The sequence below is a fragment of the Thamnophis elegans genome, chromosome Z (assembly GCF_009769535.1).
Source record: "Thamnophis elegans isolate rThaEle1 chromosome Z, rThaEle1.pri, whole genome shotgun sequence".
Classification (NCBI taxonomy): domain Eukaryota; kingdom Metazoa; phylum Chordata; class Lepidosauria; order Squamata; family Colubridae; genus Thamnophis; species Thamnophis elegans.
The window spans coordinates 52,028,382-52,050,912 of NC_045558.1; the positions used below are offsets into that span (position 1 = coordinate 52,028,382).

At 39.2% G+C, this 22,531-nt stretch overlaps 1 protein-coding gene and 1 long non-coding RNA gene across 2 annotated transcripts in view; one reads left to right on the forward strand and one right to left on the reverse strand.

Annotated features, from left to right (window-relative positions):
- Window positions 1–767: 767 nt before the first annotated feature.
- LOC116521019 lies at window positions 768–20,534 on the reverse strand. Its single transcript, XR_004256876.1, has 3 exons — window positions 20,451–20,534; window positions 5,600–5,693; window positions 768–2,915 (listed from the first exon to the last, which is right to left on the reverse strand). It is a non-coding gene; the product is annotated as an uncharacterized LOC116521019 (long non-coding RNA).
- Window positions 20,535–20,621: 87 nt separating this feature from the next.
- The window catches only part of CNOT10 (CCR4-NOT transcription complex subunit 10), a 29,758-nt gene continuing 27,848 nt past the window's right edge, over window positions 20,622–22,531 (forward strand). The window contains exon 1 of the mRNA XM_032235615.1: window positions 20,622–20,836. Coding sequence (XP_032091506.1) covers window positions 20,815–20,836 — 22 coding nt within the window. The 5' untranslated portion in view covers window positions 20,622–20,814. The remainder of the gene's footprint in view (window positions 20,837–22,531) is intronic.

Genomic DNA, 22,531 nt, shown 5'->3' on the forward strand with positions numbered 1-22,531 from the left:
GACGAAAGAGAAGAGAGACAAAGAGAAAGGATGAGAGAGTCAGAAAGAGACAAAGAGGAGAGAGAAGGGAGAAGGAGAGAGAAAGTGAAGAAAGTATGGAAAAGAAGGAGAAAGAGAAGAGAGACAAAGAGAAAGAGGATGAGAGAGAAGAGAGGAAGAGGAAAGAGGAAGAGAGAATATCTCATTTCAACCCTGAGGTGCAAATATTCTCTTTGATTGGTAATTTTATTTGTCCATTTAATATCCAATACTCTCATTTCTCCTTAAGTTCATCAAGAATTCCCTTCTTTTTATTGCAATTTATCACAATACCTCGAGAACAACTTTTTCAGCATAGCTTTACAGCTATATAGTAATTTAGGTCAGGTTTTCAGAACATTAGTCTATTTATAAGTCACTAAGTGCAAAGAAACAGAATTCAGAAAGTTGGCTTCCCTTTTTGTAATTGCCTATTGTCTGCATACGCCCAATTTCCGCTACCGGTATGGACGTACCAGTGTGGACCGGTAGGAACCCACCACTGGCGCGTGGGCAGGGTTTTGGAAGGCCAAAAATCGCTGTATTCAGTGTATAAGACGCACCCAGATTTTCACCCTCTTTTTGGAGTGAAAAAGGTGTGTCTTATACTCCCAAAAATATGGTAGTTTCATAGTGGAGCACAGGTATTCAGCTAGTATGTTCACTGATGGTGAACGTTTTTCTTACTGCCTGCACCTGTGCCCACTCAATCTCCCCGCCCACCCACGCATATGTACCCACCCCCCGGCTGTAGAGATAGAGGAAAGGTTACGAAGAGACCATGTGCAACACACTGCCATGACTCAGTAACTGTTTACCTCAGATGTTTATGAGTTCACTTAATTAGCACCGCCAGACAGTACCAGGAACCATCTAGATATGTGAGACTCTACCCTGGCTGGGATGTTCTTAGAGATTGACAAGGAGAATATGCCAATAACAATGCTGTTGCTATATATCCTATTTGCTGCTTCTTAAAACTGTATACAAAATCTCAAAGGAAAGGGGTGATTTATTACCTCGTTCCACAGCTGTATAGCTGGCCAATAGAGTTTTATTAATTGCTTGAAGATAAAACTTGGAATGGCCTCAAAACCAAATCTTAATTTGAAGATGCCCCACTCGGCCCCCAGAAGTGCTGGCGCATCGCCCATACCTGGCACAAAGTTGCAGCCTCCGCTCTCTATGCCCCCTACTGGTGATCTACTAAAAAAATAATTTTTTCTGAAGGAACTGAATGAGGCTTTTAACACTCAGACAATTAAGGTGGAAGACAAACTTAAAGATATTAAAGAGGAGATAAAAGAACTTAAAGGGGAGTTGTCTGATAAAATTGATACCCGTGTCTCTAAAATCAGAGATGATATGCTGGGAATTGTAAATGTACTGACAGAACATGTTTCCGGAATTGAAGATAGTCTAGATGATCTTAGTGAAGCCAATATTAATTTGACATCGAAAAGAGGTGGTGCAACAAAAAGTTGAAAATGCTGAAAAAGACATTATTATGATACAGTACAGGCAAATGGAGCTGGCATTAAGAGTAAGGGGGTTGCGTGAAGATAAACAGAAATCCCTGAAAAGCTGTGATTAAGCCTGTGGACAACCAAGCCCAAAACCTTTCACACCAAGATCCTAAAGTATCAATTTTCAAATCAGAGATCAAATTGTGTAAAATATTGAGCTGGTGCTGGATGATTCATGATTCATCTGAAAGATTAAAATAACACATTCCTTCAAAACTTTCACAACCCAAATGCTGACACAGAAGCAAATAATCAATAGCAGCGTGATTTTGTAAAATAACCTTTTGCAAAGCTTGTAACTCATGCTTAATTACTGAAATAGTTAAAGAAGTAGCATTAATTGTTTTTGCCAAATTACAAGCAACAGCGTTAATATTAAGATGAACACAAGTAGCAAGCGCTGGCACACCCGCTATAGATATAGCCAATGCTACGTATTCTGCTTTATTAAGTAAAACTGTCTCAGAGCTACAAGTGCTATCTAACGTGATTCCACGTCGAGAACGGTTTGAATGAATTTGCTGTTTGGAAAGCAAAACAAGAATTAACCGGCTGAGGCAACACTATGCTTCACTAATATTAGCAGGAATATAATGAAAAGTTTCTTGACCACATGTAAAAAACCATCCTTGTGGAAGCCAAACATGGGCAAAATTAAAGGAAGTCTCCTCAAAAGCTGTACAGTTTAAAACAGGTGAACTAATACGAAGACAGTGAGGTTTTTTACTTGAAGATGTACAATTAACTATTTTTGCACGTGTTATATTCTCATGCTACCGGGGTGTGTTAAGCAATTGCGTCAGGGGGTGGATCATAGGCAATCAACCCCCAACTAGATGTAGTCTCATAATTAAAGTTTTCATTTAATAAAAATCTACTCAAGCCAGTGAAGTTTTGAATTACTGCAGGCGGGGTACAAACGGGGACCAATCATGTAGAAAGCAATTTTTCATACATTCAGATAAGCAAAAGACATCACTTTGTGTGATGCTAGCTAGCTGCACCCATAGGTTTTGCTTCATTCTCTGTTCAAGCGAATGTTTAGGTGAGATGACAGGTGCTGTCGCTAGAGGGCAGCAATTAACAATCAAACATAAACAAATGATGGCTAAGGAATTGGCAGTTAAAACCGCAAAAATGGCAGCGGATAAGTTCTTGAGGGTTTGCTTCACTTGTTGCTGTTGCAGCACTGCCTGCGCTTTGGTGGTCAGGTTTTTCATGTCTCCCCACGTCACTGACGGCTGGTCCGACGAGATCGTATTGCTGCGGCATCTGTAGAGTCACATTGGCCATTTCTGGAATCAGATTCGGGGCCTGGTGCCACGACGTCCTTAGCTGGGTGGACACAATGTGCTGGAATCCACAAGGGTCCTGTAGGAGCAAGCACAACAGCATATCCTCGTCCCCAAGTACTCAGCGGGACTAGCCCTAACCATGTCTTTTCTGGTAATGCCCGATGATATACTAGAGGGGGAGGCAAACTTGTTTTCTGTTGAAAATGTCTCTGATAAGTGGTTGAATTTTGAATTGAGACATTCAATTGATTTAAAGTAAATAATACTTTTTTAACCTGTTGTGTTACCCACGACAAATTGGGTACCCGAGAGCCGTCCTTTTTTTATTTGTGAAGACAGCCCTTAAAGGACCGATTAATGCTTTCCAGGATGGCTTGACCTGTGGAATTGTAGGGTAGCCCATGAGTAAGAACAATATTTCAGGTTGTACAAAATTGAAAAAAGGCCTATGAAGAATAGGTCGGGCCATTTATCAGTTTTTAAAGAGGAGGGTTTTCCTAAGGCAGTAATGGCTGAAAAAGGATGAGAAATACCATGATTAGCTGTTTCCCCTCGTTGAGGTGTGGCCCAAAGCACGCCTGAATAGGTAACAATAGATAAATGAATATACTTCCAGGGAGCCAAAGAGGGAACATGGATGACATCCATTTGCCATAGTTGAGTAGAGGCAAAACCACGGGGATTAACTCGTGTGTCCCCTGAGGGGGATACCCCAGAACACTGGGGACACGATGAAACAATCTGCTTGGCTTGGTCAAGTGGAATATGACAAGCTTGTGCCAGCCCCCTGGCATTTTGATGGAAAAAAGAGTGACTGAAGAACGAATCTGAAAACAACATAAGTAAAACATGGACAGTGGCATCAGCTTAACTGTTGCCTTCAGAAAGAGGTCCAGGAAGAGACGAGTGACTGTGTATGTGAGAAACAAAGTATAAATCCTTTTGGTCATGTAGTAGTTGCTGCAAAGTTAAAAACAGAGCCATGAGATTGGGGTCAATTCTGGGTGTGATGTAAGCACCTGGAAGATTAAAAATAAGTTGATACACATAATGAGAGTCAGAGATTAAATTAAAAGGCTGTTGAGAAAAGATATGGAAAGCTAAAATAGTAGCAGACAATTCTGAGTGTTGTGGGGATGACTATTTTGCAGTGTAGGACACCTTTCAGATATCATCATAGAATCCTTATAAGCAATCACTCTTCTCATTCGCCCTCCATCTGAAAAAGCAGTAGAAGCTTGCAAAAATGGAGAAGATGAAAGCAATGAGTGGACAGGAAAAGAAGTCGTCATTAAACACGCAAGCCGAGGATCTTTAGGCAAATGATATGCAATACAGCCCACATAGTCAGTTAACTTATCACTGAAGAGATGTTATTCTGAAAATAAAATTGAAAATCAGATTTTGGAATAGAAAGAACAATATTAATTAAATCGGTCCCATTTCTGCGACAAGCTCAAATGTGTCCTAAAATTATTAGTTCAGCAACAGCCTGGATAAATGGCAAGACATTTTGAGATGGGGTATGAGGTAAGTAAAGCCGTTCAACACAATATACTTTTTTGTCTTCTAATACAGCTAATGCTCCCATAGGCAGCTTACTAGTAAGAAACATCAAAAGAGTTAAGTGACAGTCTCTATGAGGAATATGATCCACAAAGTGAGTGCTCAAAATATCATTAATTTTCTCAACTGTGGCAAGAGCTGCAGAAGGAACCCCATGAGATCTCCAAGCAGTTTCCCATAAATCAAATAAGAGGCTAAGTAAATGTGTCGGAAAGGAAAAATATGGATGAACCCAATTAAGGGTATCCAGCAACTGTTGTAAATCAATCAGGGAAATAACTTGTTGGGTAAGTTTAAGTGAAGAAAAAGATTGCAACACTGTATGCCCCAAATAAAGATAGGGAGAGTGTAGTTGTATTTTTTCCGGAGCAATCTGCAATCCATAGACACCTAAATCATTTTGTATTTCTGAAAGCCAATTAGGTTGTATCTTTGGGGCTCCAATTAAAATATCATCCACATAATGATATACCAAAGCCAATGGATCCTTGCGAAAAGGATTTAATGCTGCAGCAATATAAAGCTGACATAAAGTAGGACTATTTAACATTCCATGTGGCAAAAGACTCCAGTGATAATGTTTATTAGGTTCTGAATGATTCACTGCAGGCACAGTAAATGCAAACTTTTCCTGATCAGGGGGGCAGAGGGGAATATAGAAAAAACAATCCTTTAAGTCAATTACCATTACCTCATGATATTGAGGAATCAAATTAGGTGAACAGACAACATATCAGCAATTTCTTCTATACCCCCCCTTTGCTAATTGTTCTTTTAAAATTTGCCTCATGGGGGTGTACAATGACCATGGAGAAGTGGAAGAATTAACCTCTTCATGAGGTCCAATTGAAGATTATTTAAGGTGAATAATTTTTATTTGATCATAATCAGGTGGAGGTTTTGTGGTCAATTGTTTTCCTGCCAAAGCATCAGAGCCAAGTTTTCCACTCCTTGACAGCATTGAAACCATAGATGTAATATCTGTACTGGAGCCCGGGATTCAAGATGTAAAGTATGCCCTTTGTCCAATCCCATAAACAGAGAGTCCCGCGCTCCGGATACAATATTTCCCTATCTCCGCAACCAGCTTCCTTATGTCTGCCTCAGGTGCTGTAATAACTGACTTTTGTAACAGGAATCGAAGTTCCTGCACATGTTGTTGCTGTTGTTAACATAGATTGCACCCATACTTACCACTGAGGGGGTCGCAGAGGATGAAGGTGCACCTTGGAATCTATTCCAGACGAAGGTAAGTATGTTGGCTGTTGCTTCCCACAGAAGGGTGTCCCTGTTCGGGCACCAGATGTTGGATTCAGAAACCAGTCATAGCAAGGTATCCACAATGTCTGTCTGCTTCCGCAGAGTGCATTATTTTTTATACAGTTTTTTTTCTTATTTTTTTATATTTTTTTATATTTAAGAATATTTTATTTTCATTTCCATAACATATAATCACATGTATATTATTACATAGACAATATCATGTTGTAAGAGAAGACAATATACATGTGCAATCATACTACTTTAAAATCAAAACTGGAATAGTTCCCCCCCCACCCGAGCCCCCCAAGTCCCCACAACCTACCCCCCCGACTTCCCAGAACCCGTACACGGTATAGATATTTAACAACCACAGTCTAAGATATAGTGATAAAAAATAAAAGTAAGAAATTAATAACCTCTTTACATTGAACTTAGCTCCTCCTTGCTAAATTAACTTTAAACAGTTCAAATCATTCCTAGTCTTAAGCATAGGCTATCTGGAATTTCTTAGTTCCATATTTATTTTGTATATAATCGATCCATTTTTTCCAGTCTCGTTTGTATCTCTCATTTGAATGGTCTTTAAGATATGCAGATATTTTCGCCATCTCAGCTAAATTTGTGACTTTCAGTGTCCATTCTTGGATTGTAGGCAAATCTTCCTTCTTCCAGTATTGCGCCACCAGCAGTCTTGCTGCCGTTATTAAATGCAAAATCAGATTAACCTCTAACACTGTAAATCAGTAATGATACCTAACAAAAATAACTGAGGAGTAAATTTTATCCTTTTTTAAAGAATATTTTGTATAATCCACCATATTTTTATCCAAAATGCCTTAACCTTTTGGCAAGTCCACCATATATGAAAATATGTAGCATCAAGAGAACCACATCTCCAACATTTGGGTTGTAAATTCGAATACATCGAGGCCAATTTTTTAGGATCTAAATGCCATCTATAGAACATCTTGTAGAAATTTTCTCTCAGGTTTTGGGCTTGTGTGAATTTCACATTTCTTACCAAAATTCTTTCCCACGTATCCAACATTATTGGTTCTTCAATATTTTGAGCCCACTTTATCATGCAGTCTTTAACTAATTCTGTTTCCGAATCCATCTGTGTTAATACATTATATATCCTCTTTATATGCATTAAGCTTTGATCTCTTATTTGTTTAAATAGATTATCCTCAACTTGGATAAAACCAATTTTTTTATCTATTTTCCACCTGGCCTGTAATTGCCCATACTGGAACCATGTTTGAACTGCCTTCTCCTCTTTTAATACCTCTAAGGATTTTAGTTGTAGAACCCCCCTTTCCAAAATGAGAAGCTGTCTGTAGGTAATTCTATCCTGTTTTTGTGCTATATTCATATTTTCAATTGCATGTCTAGGAATTGCCCACACGGGTATCTTGTCATTTAATTTATGTTGATATTTTTTCCAGACCCGCAATAAGTATAGTACTTTAGTAAAGATTTTATAATCTACATTAAGTAATGAGATAGGTATATAGTTTTTTGGTTGAGTAATATCTTGATCTTCTTTGGGTATCAGAGATATAAAAGCTGTCTTCCAAGATGGAGGCACCTTACCTTCCGTTTGAATCTTATTAAATAATTCTCTAAGAGGTTCTACCATTTCTAACTGTAGATTTTTATAGTAAGCCGCTGTCAAGCCATCTGTGCCTGGTGCCTTCCCTGCCTTTAACTGCTTAATTACCTGTAAAATTTCCCCCGAGGTTATTGGTTGATTCAATTTTTGCCTGTGCTCTTCTTTAACTAAGGGTATTTTCTCTTTATCTAAATATCTCTCTATATCTAGACCGTTAATTTTATCCCCCTTATACAACTCTGTAAAAAATTCTCGGAATGCCTTTTGAATCTCATCCTGTTGAAACACCTCCTTCCCTCTGTAAATCAATTTAGATATGTTTCGAGAATTCCGTTTTTTCCTAATCTGATAAGATAACCATCTGCCAGGTTTATTTGCGTTGCAGAAAGTATTGTGTTTTGCGTATGACAAACTAGTAGCTACCTGATCAGAAATCAGCATATTAAATTGAGCCTTTAATATAGTAATTGCTTCCTTAACCTTTGTATCCCCTGGGTTCAAAGTTAACTCCAGCTCTTTCCTCCTAATTTCATCTTCCAATTCTGTTCGTTTTACGCCTTGTTTATGTCTATGTGATTTATTTATATTTATCAACACTCTTCTCATATACGCTTTGCTTGCATCCCATACGAATTCCATAGGTGTACCCTTATTCATATTAAAAACAAAGTATTCTGTTAGCAATTTTTTACAATCATTGATATACTTTTCATATCTAAATAAGTTTTCATTCAATCTCCAAGACCTTCTTGCCTGTACCCACCCCCAACTCCATCCAAACTGGGTTATGATCCGAAAAAACTCTAGCCGCAATCTTTGTCTTCTTCACCCTGGAAAGCAAATCATTAGTGATTAATATAAAATCAATCCTAGAAAAGGATTGATGCCTATCAGAAAAGAAGGTAAAGTCATATTCTTCTGCATTTTTTTCTCGCCAGATATCTCTCAGTTCAAAGTCATCCATCATACCGAAAAAGGATTTAGGTAACTTTGCTCGCATCTGAGTGTTTGGGCGAGAAACTTTCTTATCTCTCTTAGTATCTATAACACCATTCCAGTCACCCAATAGTATGCAAGACCTATAATCCCACTGTACTAATTTAGCATGAAGATTTCTATAGAATCCATCTTGTTGTTGATTAGGAGCATAAATTCCCAAAATCAATGTCTTTTTCCCTTCTAAGATCAAATCTAACGCGATGTATCTTCCATGGGGATCTGCTTCAATTAATTCAGCTTTCATATCTTTTCTTAAGTATATAACTATACCATTTTTCTTTTCCATAGCAGAAGCTACAAAATGTTGACCAAATCTTGGGTTAATCAAATATTTTTGATTGGTTGATTTAATATGAGTTTATTGCAGACAAATTATATCATTCTTAAACTGTTTAAGATAGTGAGATATTTTCTTTCTCTTCTGTGGAGAGTTCAATCCATTGACATTCCATGTTAGAATCTTAATTGTCATCTTTGGTTTCCTGAAGCTTTTTTAGAGCCTCATGCATAGCCTGTTTAACCTTTGGCCTGGCTCCTCCCACTGCTTCTGGACAGGTTACTGTAGCTTCTTGACCGATAGCAGGTGATTGTTGGAGTTGTTGCGTTTTGGCTTGTTGCTCCATTCGTCTGGTAATCATACAGCTTGGTCTTTGTTCCATAGCTCCTTGCGCTTCTAGGAGAGAGAGATGATCCATCTTGTCTGGTAGTTGTGTGGTTTGCTGTCTATCTTGTCCTTCTTGTGGTCTTTCTCTGGGTCCAGATGGTGCAGGATGTCCAGCCATCAAAATATTGTGGTAAAAATCTTGAGTTTTCCATACTGAGTTGAGAAGGTATCTTTGCCTATCAAATGTGAGTATAATGCCAAATGGTGCGTCCCATCTGTACTGTATCTGATGGTTTCTAAGCTCTTCAACTAAAAAAGCATAATCTTTCCTGGCTCTTAACATTTGAGGTGGTATCTCTTTCAAAACAGTCAAATCCTGACCCCCAATTTGGAGCTTAGTTTTATAAGACTCTTGTAATATCGTATTTCTGAGCACTCTTGTGGTAAAATATATAACAATGTCCCGAGGGAGCTGCTTCTGCTTTGCCAGCCAAGAATTAACGCGATAAACTTTATCAATTTGCCAGTCAAAATTAGCTCCCGGTCTTCCCAACAGACTATCAAAGGCTTCTGAAAAAATCTGTTTCAGGTTGGGTTGTTCTTAGAGATTGACAAGGAGAATATGCCAATAACAATGCTGTTGCTATATAGCCTATTTGCTGCTTCTTAAAAACTGTATAAAAAGCAATAAACTCTGCGGAGGCAGGCAGACATTTTGGATACCTTGCTATGACTGGTTTCTGAATCCATCACCCTGCGCATACAGGTGCAATACCCCAGGTTCTGGAGGCTTTCCTAAAGCCTGGGGAGGGCGAAAACAGCCTCCCCTGGCCCCCCAGAAGCCAGAAATGGATAATTTCTGAACTTCGGGTTGCCGTTTGGGGGGCATTTTGTGCCCTCCCCAGGCTTCAGGAAAGTCACAGGAGTCTGGAGAGGGCGAAAAATGGCTCCAACGGACCAACCGGAAGTTCATTTCTGGGTGGAAAATGGGCCATTTTTCACAAACAATTGAGGCATTTTTGCCTTCCCCCAGCCTCCAGAAGCACTCCGCAGGCTTCAGTAAGGCTGGGGGAAGAAAAAAATGTCTCTGTTTTTGCAAAAAATGGGCCATTTTTCATAAAAATGTAGGCGTTTTTGCCTTTTCCCCAGCTTTCAGAAGCACTCTGCAAGCTTCAGCAGGAGCTCACCGAGCACGGCTTCTCAGAGCAGCATGCCACCCTGATCACGCTCTCTGGGGATAAAAAAAAAAAGACAGCAAAGCGCCCCAGTCTGTCGCCACCCGTCAAAACTTTTTGCTACTGTTTTGGTGGGTATGGCTTGGTGAGAGGGGCACATGATTGAGTGTGTGTGAATGATGAGTTGGCCACACCCACTCAGTCATATGCACACACACCCCATCTAGCCATGCCCACCAAACTGGTAGTAAAAAGTTTTGAAACCCACCCCTGGTCTATTGTTGCTGTACCAGCTTCCCATCTGTATAGCAAAGTCCCTGCCTGAATTGTTAGATTCTGTCACCAGATTGGCAGTGAAATATCTGAGGTTTATTGTTTTTGGGAACTTTAATCTGACCTCAGGAAGCATTCAAGTCTGGTACAGCTCAGGAGTTTATGGACCATCTTTAGTAACTTATTACAGGACACACTTAGGGTTATTATCTGATTTTTGTCTTAAGGCAATTGCAATGTGATTTGAGAGTAGAAATTATAACTCTGCAGCTATTTGTTCATTGTGGGAAATACCATGTCATTCCATTTTTGTGCATAATCTTGTTGCTGTCAACATATATAAAATATCAACACTCCATTTTTGTTTCAATTTTTTTGTCCATTAGGCCTAAAAGAAAAATCTCTGATTTTATTTTTATATTCACTTTAGTATTAAGATGTGAATTCTACTCCAATATTTCTTTGTTTTATTACATATGATAAATGATAAAAAGTTTCTTCTTTACATTTACATTTCCAATATTCATTTGAGATACCTTCATACATTCTTAACAACTTGTCTGGTGTTAGATGCCAATGATACCTCATCTTATAATTTTTTTTATTTAAATTATGTGAATTTAAAACTTTTTGTCCACATATTCTCCCATAGTTCCAGCATTATATCGAAAATTCTTTTCCCACTGAATCATGCTTTACATATTCATTCCCCAAATTGAAATTCAGTAACAATTTATAAATCTTAGCAATAATATGTTGACCATTATCACAGTAGGATATCCAATTCATTTTTCACAAAATCAAATCTATAACTTTTTTTTTTCTAATTTAAATCTTTTTTCAATTGTAAATATATAAGCCAGTGGCAAACACATCCTTCTGGTCCTAACTCTTTAGCTTTGAAGATAGGGTCATGATAGCTGAAAGATATAAGGCTATAAATCCACCAATCTGGCCTCAGCACTATTTGTTTTCTTTAAAAAGCTTCCTGGAGACACTAAAGAGGCATCTTCACAGAGAAGCTTATTTTATATTTATTCCAAATTCTTAGAATTGCATGTTTAACAAAGTGATTATTAAAATCAACATTTATTTTAATCTTATCATATAATAAATATCTGTGCCATCCAAGTCTTAATTCATGGTGTTGGAAGAAATGTCCTTCTGGGTTCAGCTCCAAGTGGGGAAAAAGACACTGGAGACATGAAGGCTGCTTGGAAAGATGGTTTAATGGTGGACAGGAACACATGGCTTGAGTCCTGAACAGAAAAGATGACCACATGCTTCTATGTTGGGTGAAGAAGAGAAGAGAGGCAGAAGGGCTGAAAGTTCCTGGCTTTATATTCTCTGTTCAGCCCCACCTCTCTGTTTCCTGTTCCTGTGTAAGAAGTGTATTTTAATTGGTTGCCAGACTCCCATGGAGCCATGCAGGGGCAACTCTCTAGGCTTTGTTTTGAGTCCAAATTTGGTTGAGTTCTAGATGCCATGTAGTGAGTTGGGTAAAAGGTTAATACTATCATGCCTTAATCCCATCACTCTGAGCTGAAGGGAAGAACTCTTTATTATGTAGAATAGACTGGATTGGGCATTTTAATGGGTCATTAAGAAAAGTGGGGGCTATTAAGAGTGAGTCTGTTTCCTGCCTAAAAACATGTAATGGTTTTCTAGTGGAGGGCTGGATTTCAAACCCAATTCCTGGCTCAGTGAATGGAAGGTCTCCTCTGGAAGCATCTGAATCCTTGTGCTCTGCTCATCTGTGCAGGGCTGGAAGGCATGAGAACAGGGCCCCCTCCCCCACAGAAAAGGCATTGTTGGAGGATTAGAGGTAAGTGGGGGGGTGAGGGGGGAAGATAACTTGCAGGCACAGTTGGAAAAAAACACCACATATCAGTATTGCAGTTACTAAACAGATAAACTGGTAACAATATGGGATTATCACAGATGAGAAATGGGTCTGGATTCACATGCTTCAGGAAAGAGATGAACAGATAAAATTATTTAAAAACACAATAAATGCAAGGGTGAAACACTTCTTGTAAATGAACTTAAAACATTCCCTCATAACCTCGGGTTGGTATTTTAAGATACAGGGAGGGAAGGAATAAAAAATACTTCTCTTCACTCTGTTTTTGTTGGCCAAACAAACGCAAAGTAAAGGCTCCCCCCCCACCTTCACTAAGTTTTCTGGGCCCTACAAATGGAGGGAAAGCAATTTCTGCCAGTTTACTATTTTTTTTCATTGAACAATTTAAAATTCTTGTCTTTTTGGATTGGAGACATTTTATAGTTACAATTACCTCGAGGGTGCACAAAGACTTAGACACACATATACACAAGGACAAAGTGAAAATAAGAGGGGGGGGGAGAACTCTCAGGTTTACACTCCCAAGTCATTTCCAGCACAAATCTGTTAAATTAGGGAAGGCACAAATCTTAACAAACAAACCACATGGTTGCATAGAAATCAAAGAAAGAGACAAACAGATAAAAACGGAACCACCTACATTTTTCCTTTTCTTTTAAGTATCTTTATTTAGCCAAATTGGTTTTCCTGTATCATCCCTCAGCAAAGCCAATTTGCCACACAATTTCCTTGCTCTCTTTTTACTCATGTCAGCCAAAATCCTGCCATCTGAGGAAATATCTGAGGGCACTTCTAGCCACCAGTGAGCTAATGCTTCCCATGACCCTTTACATGTAGGGCTCACTTTGGCCTAGACAGGTGACCACCCGCTGTATGTTTCAGAAAAAAAATATTTTGGGAAGGACTTCGATTCCCCAATGAAGTATTCGGCCCCTTCTCTCAGAGAATCACCTGGGTTTTGAGGATCAAAAAGGTAATCTATGAGGACCTCTGCCCCTCTGCAGTTAGTACCGGCACTCTTTTCCATGTACAATGGGCCTTTGCTTTTTTACTCTCACAGGACAAAAGCAAAAACAACAATAACAACAACAAATTTTCATTCACTTTTCCATCCATTTTCACACACTCTCTCCTTTCCCTAACAAGATTCTGTGCTCTGGCCTGACCATAATACTTTCCAGTCCCTCTCGGTAAAACACCCAGAGGAACCAGGATTCAGCTGTGACTGGAAGAAGGATCCCATCAACTCACACACATGCAGGCATACACACATTTCCCATGCTTTGCCATGCTTTAAAATTTAGAGAATTAAAATTTAGAGGTACTCACCTTCTTTCCAAGCAGCCTTTGAGCTCAAACTCAAAACCCCTTTAAAACCTAGATCCAATGGTTAAGGCCAAGATAAAGTCCACCCACAGACTCAATGGGGTCTGTGCTGGCATGGGAGGCTTACCTGAGCATATCCATTGTTAGGCTAGCTTGGAGTCCCATCTAGGTGCCAATTGTTGGAATAAATGTCCTTCTGGGTTCAACTCCAAGTGGGGAAAAAGACACTGAAGACATGGAGGCTGCTTGGAAAGATGGTTTAATGGTGGACAGAACCACATGGCTTGAGTCCTGAACAGAAAAGGTGATCACATGCTTCAATGTTGGGTGAAGGAGAGAAGAGAGGCAGAAGGGCTGAAAGTTCCTGGCTTTATACTCTCTGTTCAGCCCCATCTCTCTGTTTTCTGTTCCTCTGTAAGAAATGCATTCTGATTGGTTGTCAGACTCCCATGGTGCCATGCAGGGGCAACTCTCTAGGCTTTGCTTTGAGTCCAAGTTTGGTTGAGCTCTCAGATGCTATGTGGTGAGTTGGATAAAAGGTTAATACTATCATGCCTTAATCCCATTACTCTGAGCTGAAGGGGAGAACTCTTTATTATGTAGAATAGACTGGCTTGGGCATCTTAATGGGCCATTAAGAAAAGAGGGGGCTGTTAAGGATGATTCTGTTTCCTGCCTAAAAACATGTTTCTCCATTTCTGATCAAGGGAAATGTAATATTCTGCCTTTTCAATATTTCCTAGGATATTTCATTTTTCTAGCAGAGGGGTGGGTTTTAACTTCCTACAATGGTCCTCTGGTTCGAGTTACCTCTTATTTGTGTAAATATGTTTTATTTTCCATTTTCATTTCGTACAGTCACATATATACTGTGCATAACTGGGGCTATATAACATTAAACAATAATCACAGCCATTCTTCTTGTCAACAATACCCCCCAAAATATAAACCCAATGTACCACTTCGACCCTCCATACACCCTTTCTTTCGGCCCCCTCCAACTTTCCTTCTTCCCTCCAACATTCCCCTCTACCCTACTTCCCCTCCCCCTCTATCACTCCTCTCTCCCAATACACTCCCTCCCTTCCTTCTCACCCTCCCTCCTATCCTCTCTCCGACCCTCTCTACCCCTCTTTCTTCTTTCTCTCTACTCCTCCCTTCAGTGTATTTCTACTATCTATCAATATATTCAGCTTGTCCTATTTTTACACTAGAATTAAAGAGCAACAGTATACAAGTGCAATCGTGTTACTTTAAAATCTAGCACATATTATATTTCCCCCCTCCCCCCTAAGACCCCACCTCCCTTCCCCCCCCCCCCGACTTCCCAGAGCCCGTACACGGTGTAGCTTTTTAACAAACACAGTCTAAAACATATTAAAACAAAGGAAATTAAAAAAAGGGGGGGAAATCAATAAGATCTCTGCATTGAACTCAGCTTCTTGCTGTTGCACAAACTTTAAGCAATTTATGTCTAAACCCTTAATTTTGTCCCCTTTGTACAATTCTATAAAGAATTCCCGAAATGCCTTTTGATTCTCCTCCTGTTGAAACACCTCCTTCCCTCTCTAACACAATTTGAATACATTTCGAATTTTTATTTTTTTCCTAATCTGATAAGCCCACCATCTGCCCGGTTTATTTGCGTTACAAAAAGTGTTGTGTTTTACATATAATAAACTAGTGGCTACCTGGTCAGAGATCAACATATCAAATTGGGATTTTAATATAGTGATTGCTTCCTTAGCCTTTGTATCGCCTGGATTCAATGTTAACTCCAACTCTTTCCCTTTAATTTCCTCTTCCAATTCTTTTCGTTTTTGCCCTTGTTTATGTCTATGTATTTTGTTTATATTCATCAGTACTCCTCTCATATATGCTTTGCTTGCATCCCATACAAATTCCATAGATGTACCCTTATTCATATTCAGAACAAAGTATTCAGATAACAATTTTTTACAATCATTAATGTACTTTTCATATCTAAATAAATTTTCATTCAACCTCCAGGACCTTCTTGCCTGCACTACCCTTCCCAATTCCATCCAAACTGGGTTATGATCCGAAAGGACCCTTGCCGCAATCTTTGTCTTCTTCACCCTAAAAAGTAAATCATTAGTAATTAATATAAAATCAATCCTTGAAAGGGATTGATGTCTACGCTGTTCCAATTACCCAATAGTATACAAAACTTAAAGTCCCACTGTACTAATTTAGCATGAAGATTTCTATAGAATCCGTCTTGCTGTTGATTAGGAGCATAAATTCCCAAAAGTAATGTCTTTTTCCCTTCTAAGATTAGGTCTAGTGCGATATATTTCCAAAGGGATCTGCTTCAATTAGTTCAGCTTTAATGTCTTTTCTTAAGTATACAACTATACCATTTTTCTTTTCCGTAGCAGAGGTCACAAAATGTTGACCAAGTTTGGGGTTAAACAAATATTTTTGATCAGTTGATTGGATATGCGTTTCTTGCAGACAATTTATATCATTCTTGAACTGTTTGAGATAGTGAAATATTTTCTTTCTCTTCTGTGGAGAGTTCAGTCCATTGACATTCCATGTCAAGATCTTAGTTGTCATTTTTGGTTGCCTGAAGCTTTTTTAGAGCCTCCTATGTGGCCTGTTTAACCTTTGGTCTAGTTCCTCCCGTGGCTTCTGAGCTTGTTGCCGTAACTCCTTGATCAATGGTCGGTGAATGTTGAGGTTGTTGCATTGTAGCTTGTTTTTCCATTCGTCTGGTAGTCATACGGCTAGGTCTTTGTTCCATGATCCCTTGCCCTTCCGGGAGGAGGAAATGGTGCGTTTTGTCTGGTAGTTGTGTGGTTTGCTGTTTATCCTGTCCTTCTCGTGGTCTTTCTCCAGATCCAGATGATTCAGGGTGTCCCACCTTCAGGATCTTGTGATAGAAATCTCGAGCTTTCCATACAGAGTTGAGACGATATCTTTGCTTGTCAAATGTAATTATAATACCAAATGGCACATCCCATCTATACTGTATCTGACAGTTTCTGAGTTCTTCCACTAGAAAAGCATAATCTCTCCTGGCTCTTAGCATTTGAGGTGGTATTTCTTTCAAGACAATCAGATCCTGTCCGCCAATTTGAAGCCTGGTGTTATAGGACTCTTGTAGTATCATGTTTCTGAACTCTCTTGTAGCAAAGTATATAATTACATCTCCGGGGAGTTGCTTCTGTTCTGCCGCCCAAGAATTAACGCGATAAATTTTTTCGATCTGCCAATCAAGGTTGGACCCCGGTCTTTCCACCAGACGGTCAAAAGCCTCTGAAAAAATCTGCTTCAAGTTCTCCTGTTTGTCTTCGCGCAGCCCCCTAACTCTTAATGCAAGCTCCATCTATCTGTACTGTATCATAATAATTTGTTTTTCAGCGTTTTCAACTTTTTGTTGCACCACTTCAGTTTTGGATGTCAAATTAGTGTTGGCTTCGTTAAGAACCTCTAGCTTATCTTCCATTTCAGAAACATATTCTGTCAATACAGTTACAAGTCCCAGCATATCATCATTTATTTTGGCAATCCTAGTATCAAGCTTATCATTAAACTCTTTCATCTCGTTCTTTATCTCCTCTCTGAATTCTCTGAAAGTTTCTAAATTCTGCTCTCTAAATTCTCTAAAAGTTTCCAAAAAAAGTTCTTTTGTTAGCAAATCTCCAGTAGGGGGCATAGAGGGTGGAAGCTGCCACTTTGTGCCAGGTATGGGGAATGTACTCCTAGGAGGAAGTTTCCCAGGGTTTAATTTTGATGCCATTATATCTTTTCTTCAAGCAATTAATCAAACTCTACTGGCCTGCTGTGCAGTTTAGGAGAAAAAAAGTATTAGATCAGCCCTTTATTTGTTCTTAGGGGTTTTTCAAAAGGTTTCAGAAAAGGGCGTTGTAACAAAGCAGCTCGGCATATTCAGTGCCATTTTGGACTTCTCTATATCAAAAATATATATTAGCAAAGTTAATAAGAGGAAAGTCTTGTAAACTCTTCAGAGAAGTGAAACTAATTAATAAGATACTGCTAGCCAACTGTTCCTCCCTTTTTGCAGAAAATTTGCAGAAGGTTTCAAAAGATTAGCATTGTAGCAAAACAGTTCAGCATATTCACCTCTGTTTGGAATGTCTCTATATTAGAAAAGAGTCTTTTAAAATTTTTAAAAGTTGATAAGAAAAAAGTCTTGTAAGCTCTTCAGAGAAGTGAAACTAATTAGTAAGAAACTGCTGGCTGGCTGTTCCTTTGATCTTTTTTATCACTGTTCTTTGCCGAAGAGTTAGGAACGTGGCATTGTTACAGTTACGGAGAATGCACAATCGCCATTTTAGGAGCTTATTTTTAAGAAGAAAAAAAAACCAAGTGCACGAAGGAAGCTCTTGTAAAAATGAAGCTAGGATTTTTTTTTTTAAAAAAAGGAGATAAGGTTCTCAGGTACGGACTCTGCTTGTATTAATTTCAGATAAATATCTTAAATATTGTCCTAAGTGGAGGTTCCTTACTTTGCGCCGTTATGAAAACAGCAGAGGTATGATTCAGCCTCGGTTGGCCCCCCTTCCATTCACAGCAAAAAAAAAAAAAAAAAAAAAAAAAGCTGCAAACTTCAAAGAAAAAGCTCTTACCAGCTGGATCTCTCTCTCACTCTTCTTTGCCTGAAGAATGAGGTATCTACCAGGTATTTAGGCAGATAACGCGACCAGAAACCCGGTCGCTGCCGCCATCAGCAAGGTCCCACCCCGGACGAGTTACCTCTTATTTGGAGAGTCACCCAATTTTTTAGCCAGACTTCACAAAAGACATCAAAATACAACTTCAAATCTGGTAATTCTCCTCTTTTCTTGCAATAGTTGGTATCTAATACTTGATTTTCTCTCTCTCTATAAACAGATTTTTTCTGGTCACTTTTTGGCTCATCAGCGTTGTGATACCCCTCAGAGAAGTTGAGTAGCTTTGTTCAATTGGAGACAAAGTTGTCTGCTATGTTTGTCAGGAATCTTCCACTAGGTCCACAATTTGTCTTCCAGCTGAAGTCAAGTAGTAAAAGTCTCCCATTATTATTGTTGTAAGAAACCGATAGAGATAATATTGTTTTTGCAAAGAAAGCAATTTTTAAGAGATGTGGGACATTAGGACATTAAAAGTTAAAGTTAAAGACTAGAAAAGAGGAAGAGTCTGCTATTCCCATAAGTGAGTCAGCTTGGCCAAGCAGATTAGTTAACAGTTTTAACCACACAGTCTAGTAATATAGTGGAGAACATAATTAACCACTTGCCTTAATTTATTATATTTATGCTGCAAGGATGGTAACAAAACAAGAAATATAGGTTAAGAAATAAAAAAGAGACAAAAGGTGATATGGAAAAGGGGAAACTGTGCAAAAGTTGGGAAAACAGATTAAGCATGGGGAACTTAATGGAGAAACAAGCATTCCAGGAAGATTGCAACCCTGTGGTCTTTGTCAAAGGGGGCTGCAGGGAGGGATTTGTGGTGGAGGGAATAAAAAGTTGAAAAAATGTATTCCTTGGTGTGCCTACCTGTTAGCCCCCCACTCTTGCAAGAATGCATTTTACATGTAATAAATTGCTGCTTCACTTTATAACTCTGTCAAATTTCTGACTGGTGAGTCTGTTTCTCACATTGTATTGTGCTTCCTACATACCTTAGTTAATTGACTAGCAAAAGGTTCATATTATATTGCATATTCTATATCTGGAAGAGAACCCTTAATGCAAATATTTTCCAATAGAAAAGCCTGTTTAGTCCTGTATTCTTTTCCTATATTTGCCAACCAGAAACATCTGAGTAGGATGAGTGTGTTAATATCTACCTAACCCTAATCCATTTTGGCTCTGAAAATGCTAAGCAGAATTAAGTCTTATTAGTATCTGGAAGGAAGACTGTCAGAATATCCCAAGTAATGAATTACAGATTACAAAAACAAAACAAATGCAACAAAATACAAAATCCAGAAGGCACTATTAAATCATTCTTATATTGTTGCCAAGAATTGCAAATGTGTGCCTGTAAAATCGCCAGAAGTTGAGTTCCACTTCAATACAGGTAGTCCTTGAGTTATTGTCACAAGTGAACCCCAAATTTAGGTTTGTTAAATGAGTTTTGCTTCATTTTATGACTTTTCTTGCCACAGTTGTTAAGTGAATCATTGTATTTGTTAAATTAGTAATATGGTGACGTGAATCTGGTTTCCCCATTGACAGGTTGCAAAAGCTTATCACATGACCCCAGGACACTGCAACTGTCATATATGACTCATTTGCCAAATATCTTAATTTTGATCATGTGACCATGAGGATGCTGCAAGGGTCATAAGTGAAAAACGACCATAAGTCACTTTTTTCAGTGCCATTTAACTTTGAATGGTCACTCAGTTAACTGTTGTAAATTGGGGACTACCTGGTCAGGTTACACTCTAACTAGCACTGGCTGTCACACAACGTATTTTGAACTGACCAACTTTCTGAGATGATACTGCACCAAATCATGGTGGGCAGGATTATGCAAGAGGCTAAGTCACAGGAAGCTTACCAACATAACATATGTTGTGCAAGCGCATTATATCTTCGTTAAGCCTGCTGTCTGAGTGAACAACTGCGGGGCATACTAATATACAGTGCGTTAATGTACAGACATTGCGATTGATAACCATGAGCTGTCTCATCTCCCCACAAACGTCCTAATCGCATTTTATTTGCAACTAACAGCCGTGAGGATCACCATACCACGTGGACACGATGACCGATTTCTATCTGAGATTACTTGATCATTTAACCGGGAAAAAGATCGCGAACCCTAATGTCCAAAGCGCATTCCTGCAACGGCCTTAGTATGGGGCAACCAATTAGCCCTCAACATTGGCAGCAACTTTTAAATCTGTGGATTTCAATTCCCAGAACACCCCAGTCAACAACCTTATATTTTCCTTCTGGTCCTGCCCATCCAGCGCCGGCTCCGCCTCTTAGCCGTGGAAGAATCATGTCCTCTCCCTGCGTGACGTCTCTGGGCTGAGTACAGCGAGAAGACGCTCGGAACGCGTGATTCCTTTTCCTGTCACCTAACCCGGAAACAAAAGTAGAATCCCATCGGAAGGTGAGGGAGTCCGCACTGATGTGTGTGTGTGTGTGTGTGTTCTTCCTCCATACCTCTGTTTTCTCAAGCCGACGCTTCTGAGGCTGGGCTGTTGAGGTGGCGGTGGAGACCGCGGCTGCCGGGAGTCCTGTGTGTATCTATATCAATATCTGCAAAGGTATTGATAGATCGGTTCCAGCGGCATCAATGGCAGCGGACAAAGGCGGAGGTGAGGACAAAAGAGCGGTCTTGTAGGGCGAGGCAAGGGTTCTCAGTTACCCGCTTCCCCCGATGGTCTTCACTGGAGGATTTTGTGCCACCATTGGTTGGAAGGTGTCTCCCCATATATCTACGCATGTCGAGTGGGTGTCCAAGTTATATGGGGCTAAGGAGCTTCAGGAGACGGGTAGTAGAGCGGCTTCACGTCTGTCTTAAGAGAATGGATGCAGGAGAAGGCTAAAGACGTGGCTTCTTTTTTGCCCTAAAAGAGTTTCGGGCGAACATTTTCTAAAATTTAAAAATGCATAAGTTAGGTTTATAGGTAATCTTATATCATTTTAGGCCAGGTTTTAAATTGCATTCCCTTCTGTGTTATACTGAGATGTTTTGTAAGGTGAACTGATTTTCTCTTGTGCCAGATTTTTAAGAAGCTATAATAAAGTGATATTCTTTCCATGTCTCGCTTGCTTTCCATTGTGGAATTTGTGGTGGTGGACATTGACTTCGTAGACTATCCTGATTTCTTCGACTTCATCTTCATTGTTGTAATGTACACGTAGACTTACAAATATTCATTTAATAACCATTCAGAGTTATAACAACACTGAAAAAAGTGACTTATGACCAGTTCTCACATGCCATTGCAGCATCCCCACAATCAGAAGATGAAATTTCTGGTGCATGGCAACCAGCATGTATTTACAATGGTTACAGTATACAAGGCTGTTTTTGGATTGTGATTTGCAACAATTTGCAGGGAGCTTCTGACAAAATCAATAGGGGATGCCAGATTCGCTTAACAACTTTATGATTCACATAACAATCATAGTGATTCAATTAACAATGACAAAAAGGTGGTAAAATGGGACATGGTTCACTTAAAAACTGCCTTGCTTAGCAACAAATAGCAATAGCAGTTAGACTTATATACCGCTTCATAGGGCTTTCAGCCCTCTCTAAGCGGTTTACAGAGTCAGCATATCGCCCCCACAGTCTGGGTCCTCATTTCACCCACCTCGGAAGGATGGAAGGCTGAGTCAACCTTGAGCCGGTGACTGAACTGCAGATAACAGTCAGCTGAAGTGGCCTGCAGTACTGCACTCTAACCACTGCGCCACCTCGGCTCATAACCTTGGCTCAGTTGTAATTATAAATTGAGGACTACCTGTATATTTTCAGACAGGGCAGTAGGAGTCTCTCAATACATCTCATTGTATTTTGTCTTTTTTCATAAATAGAAAGCTAAAATAAAGAATACAAAAGACTAGTACATTACTTTTGTCTTTCATATTAGTTTTTGTGAGACCAGCTCTCCATAGTGGTCTTTATGAATTAACAGAATACAAATTATTTTCTTCTTGACATTAGTAGCTGCATTCTACCGTTATATCTCATATCTTCCCAATCTCTAACTGCAATACAGAAAGGCTGTTGACTTTATGCTTGCATCATGTATCATAATTTCTGATTGCAGTGATATTAAGTCAATCAGAATATCTATAGACTGAAGTAGATTGTTTTAAAAAAAGAATATTCAGTATAAGTCAAAAAAATATGTAACTGAACATCCAAATGTTTGCTCTACCTCATACACATTATACACAACATATCTTGCAAAGCAAGCTAAAATGAAGATGAGCAATATCAGAAACAATTAACCTATATGTCCTATGAATTTTAAGACTGATGTGAGCAAATACAGCTT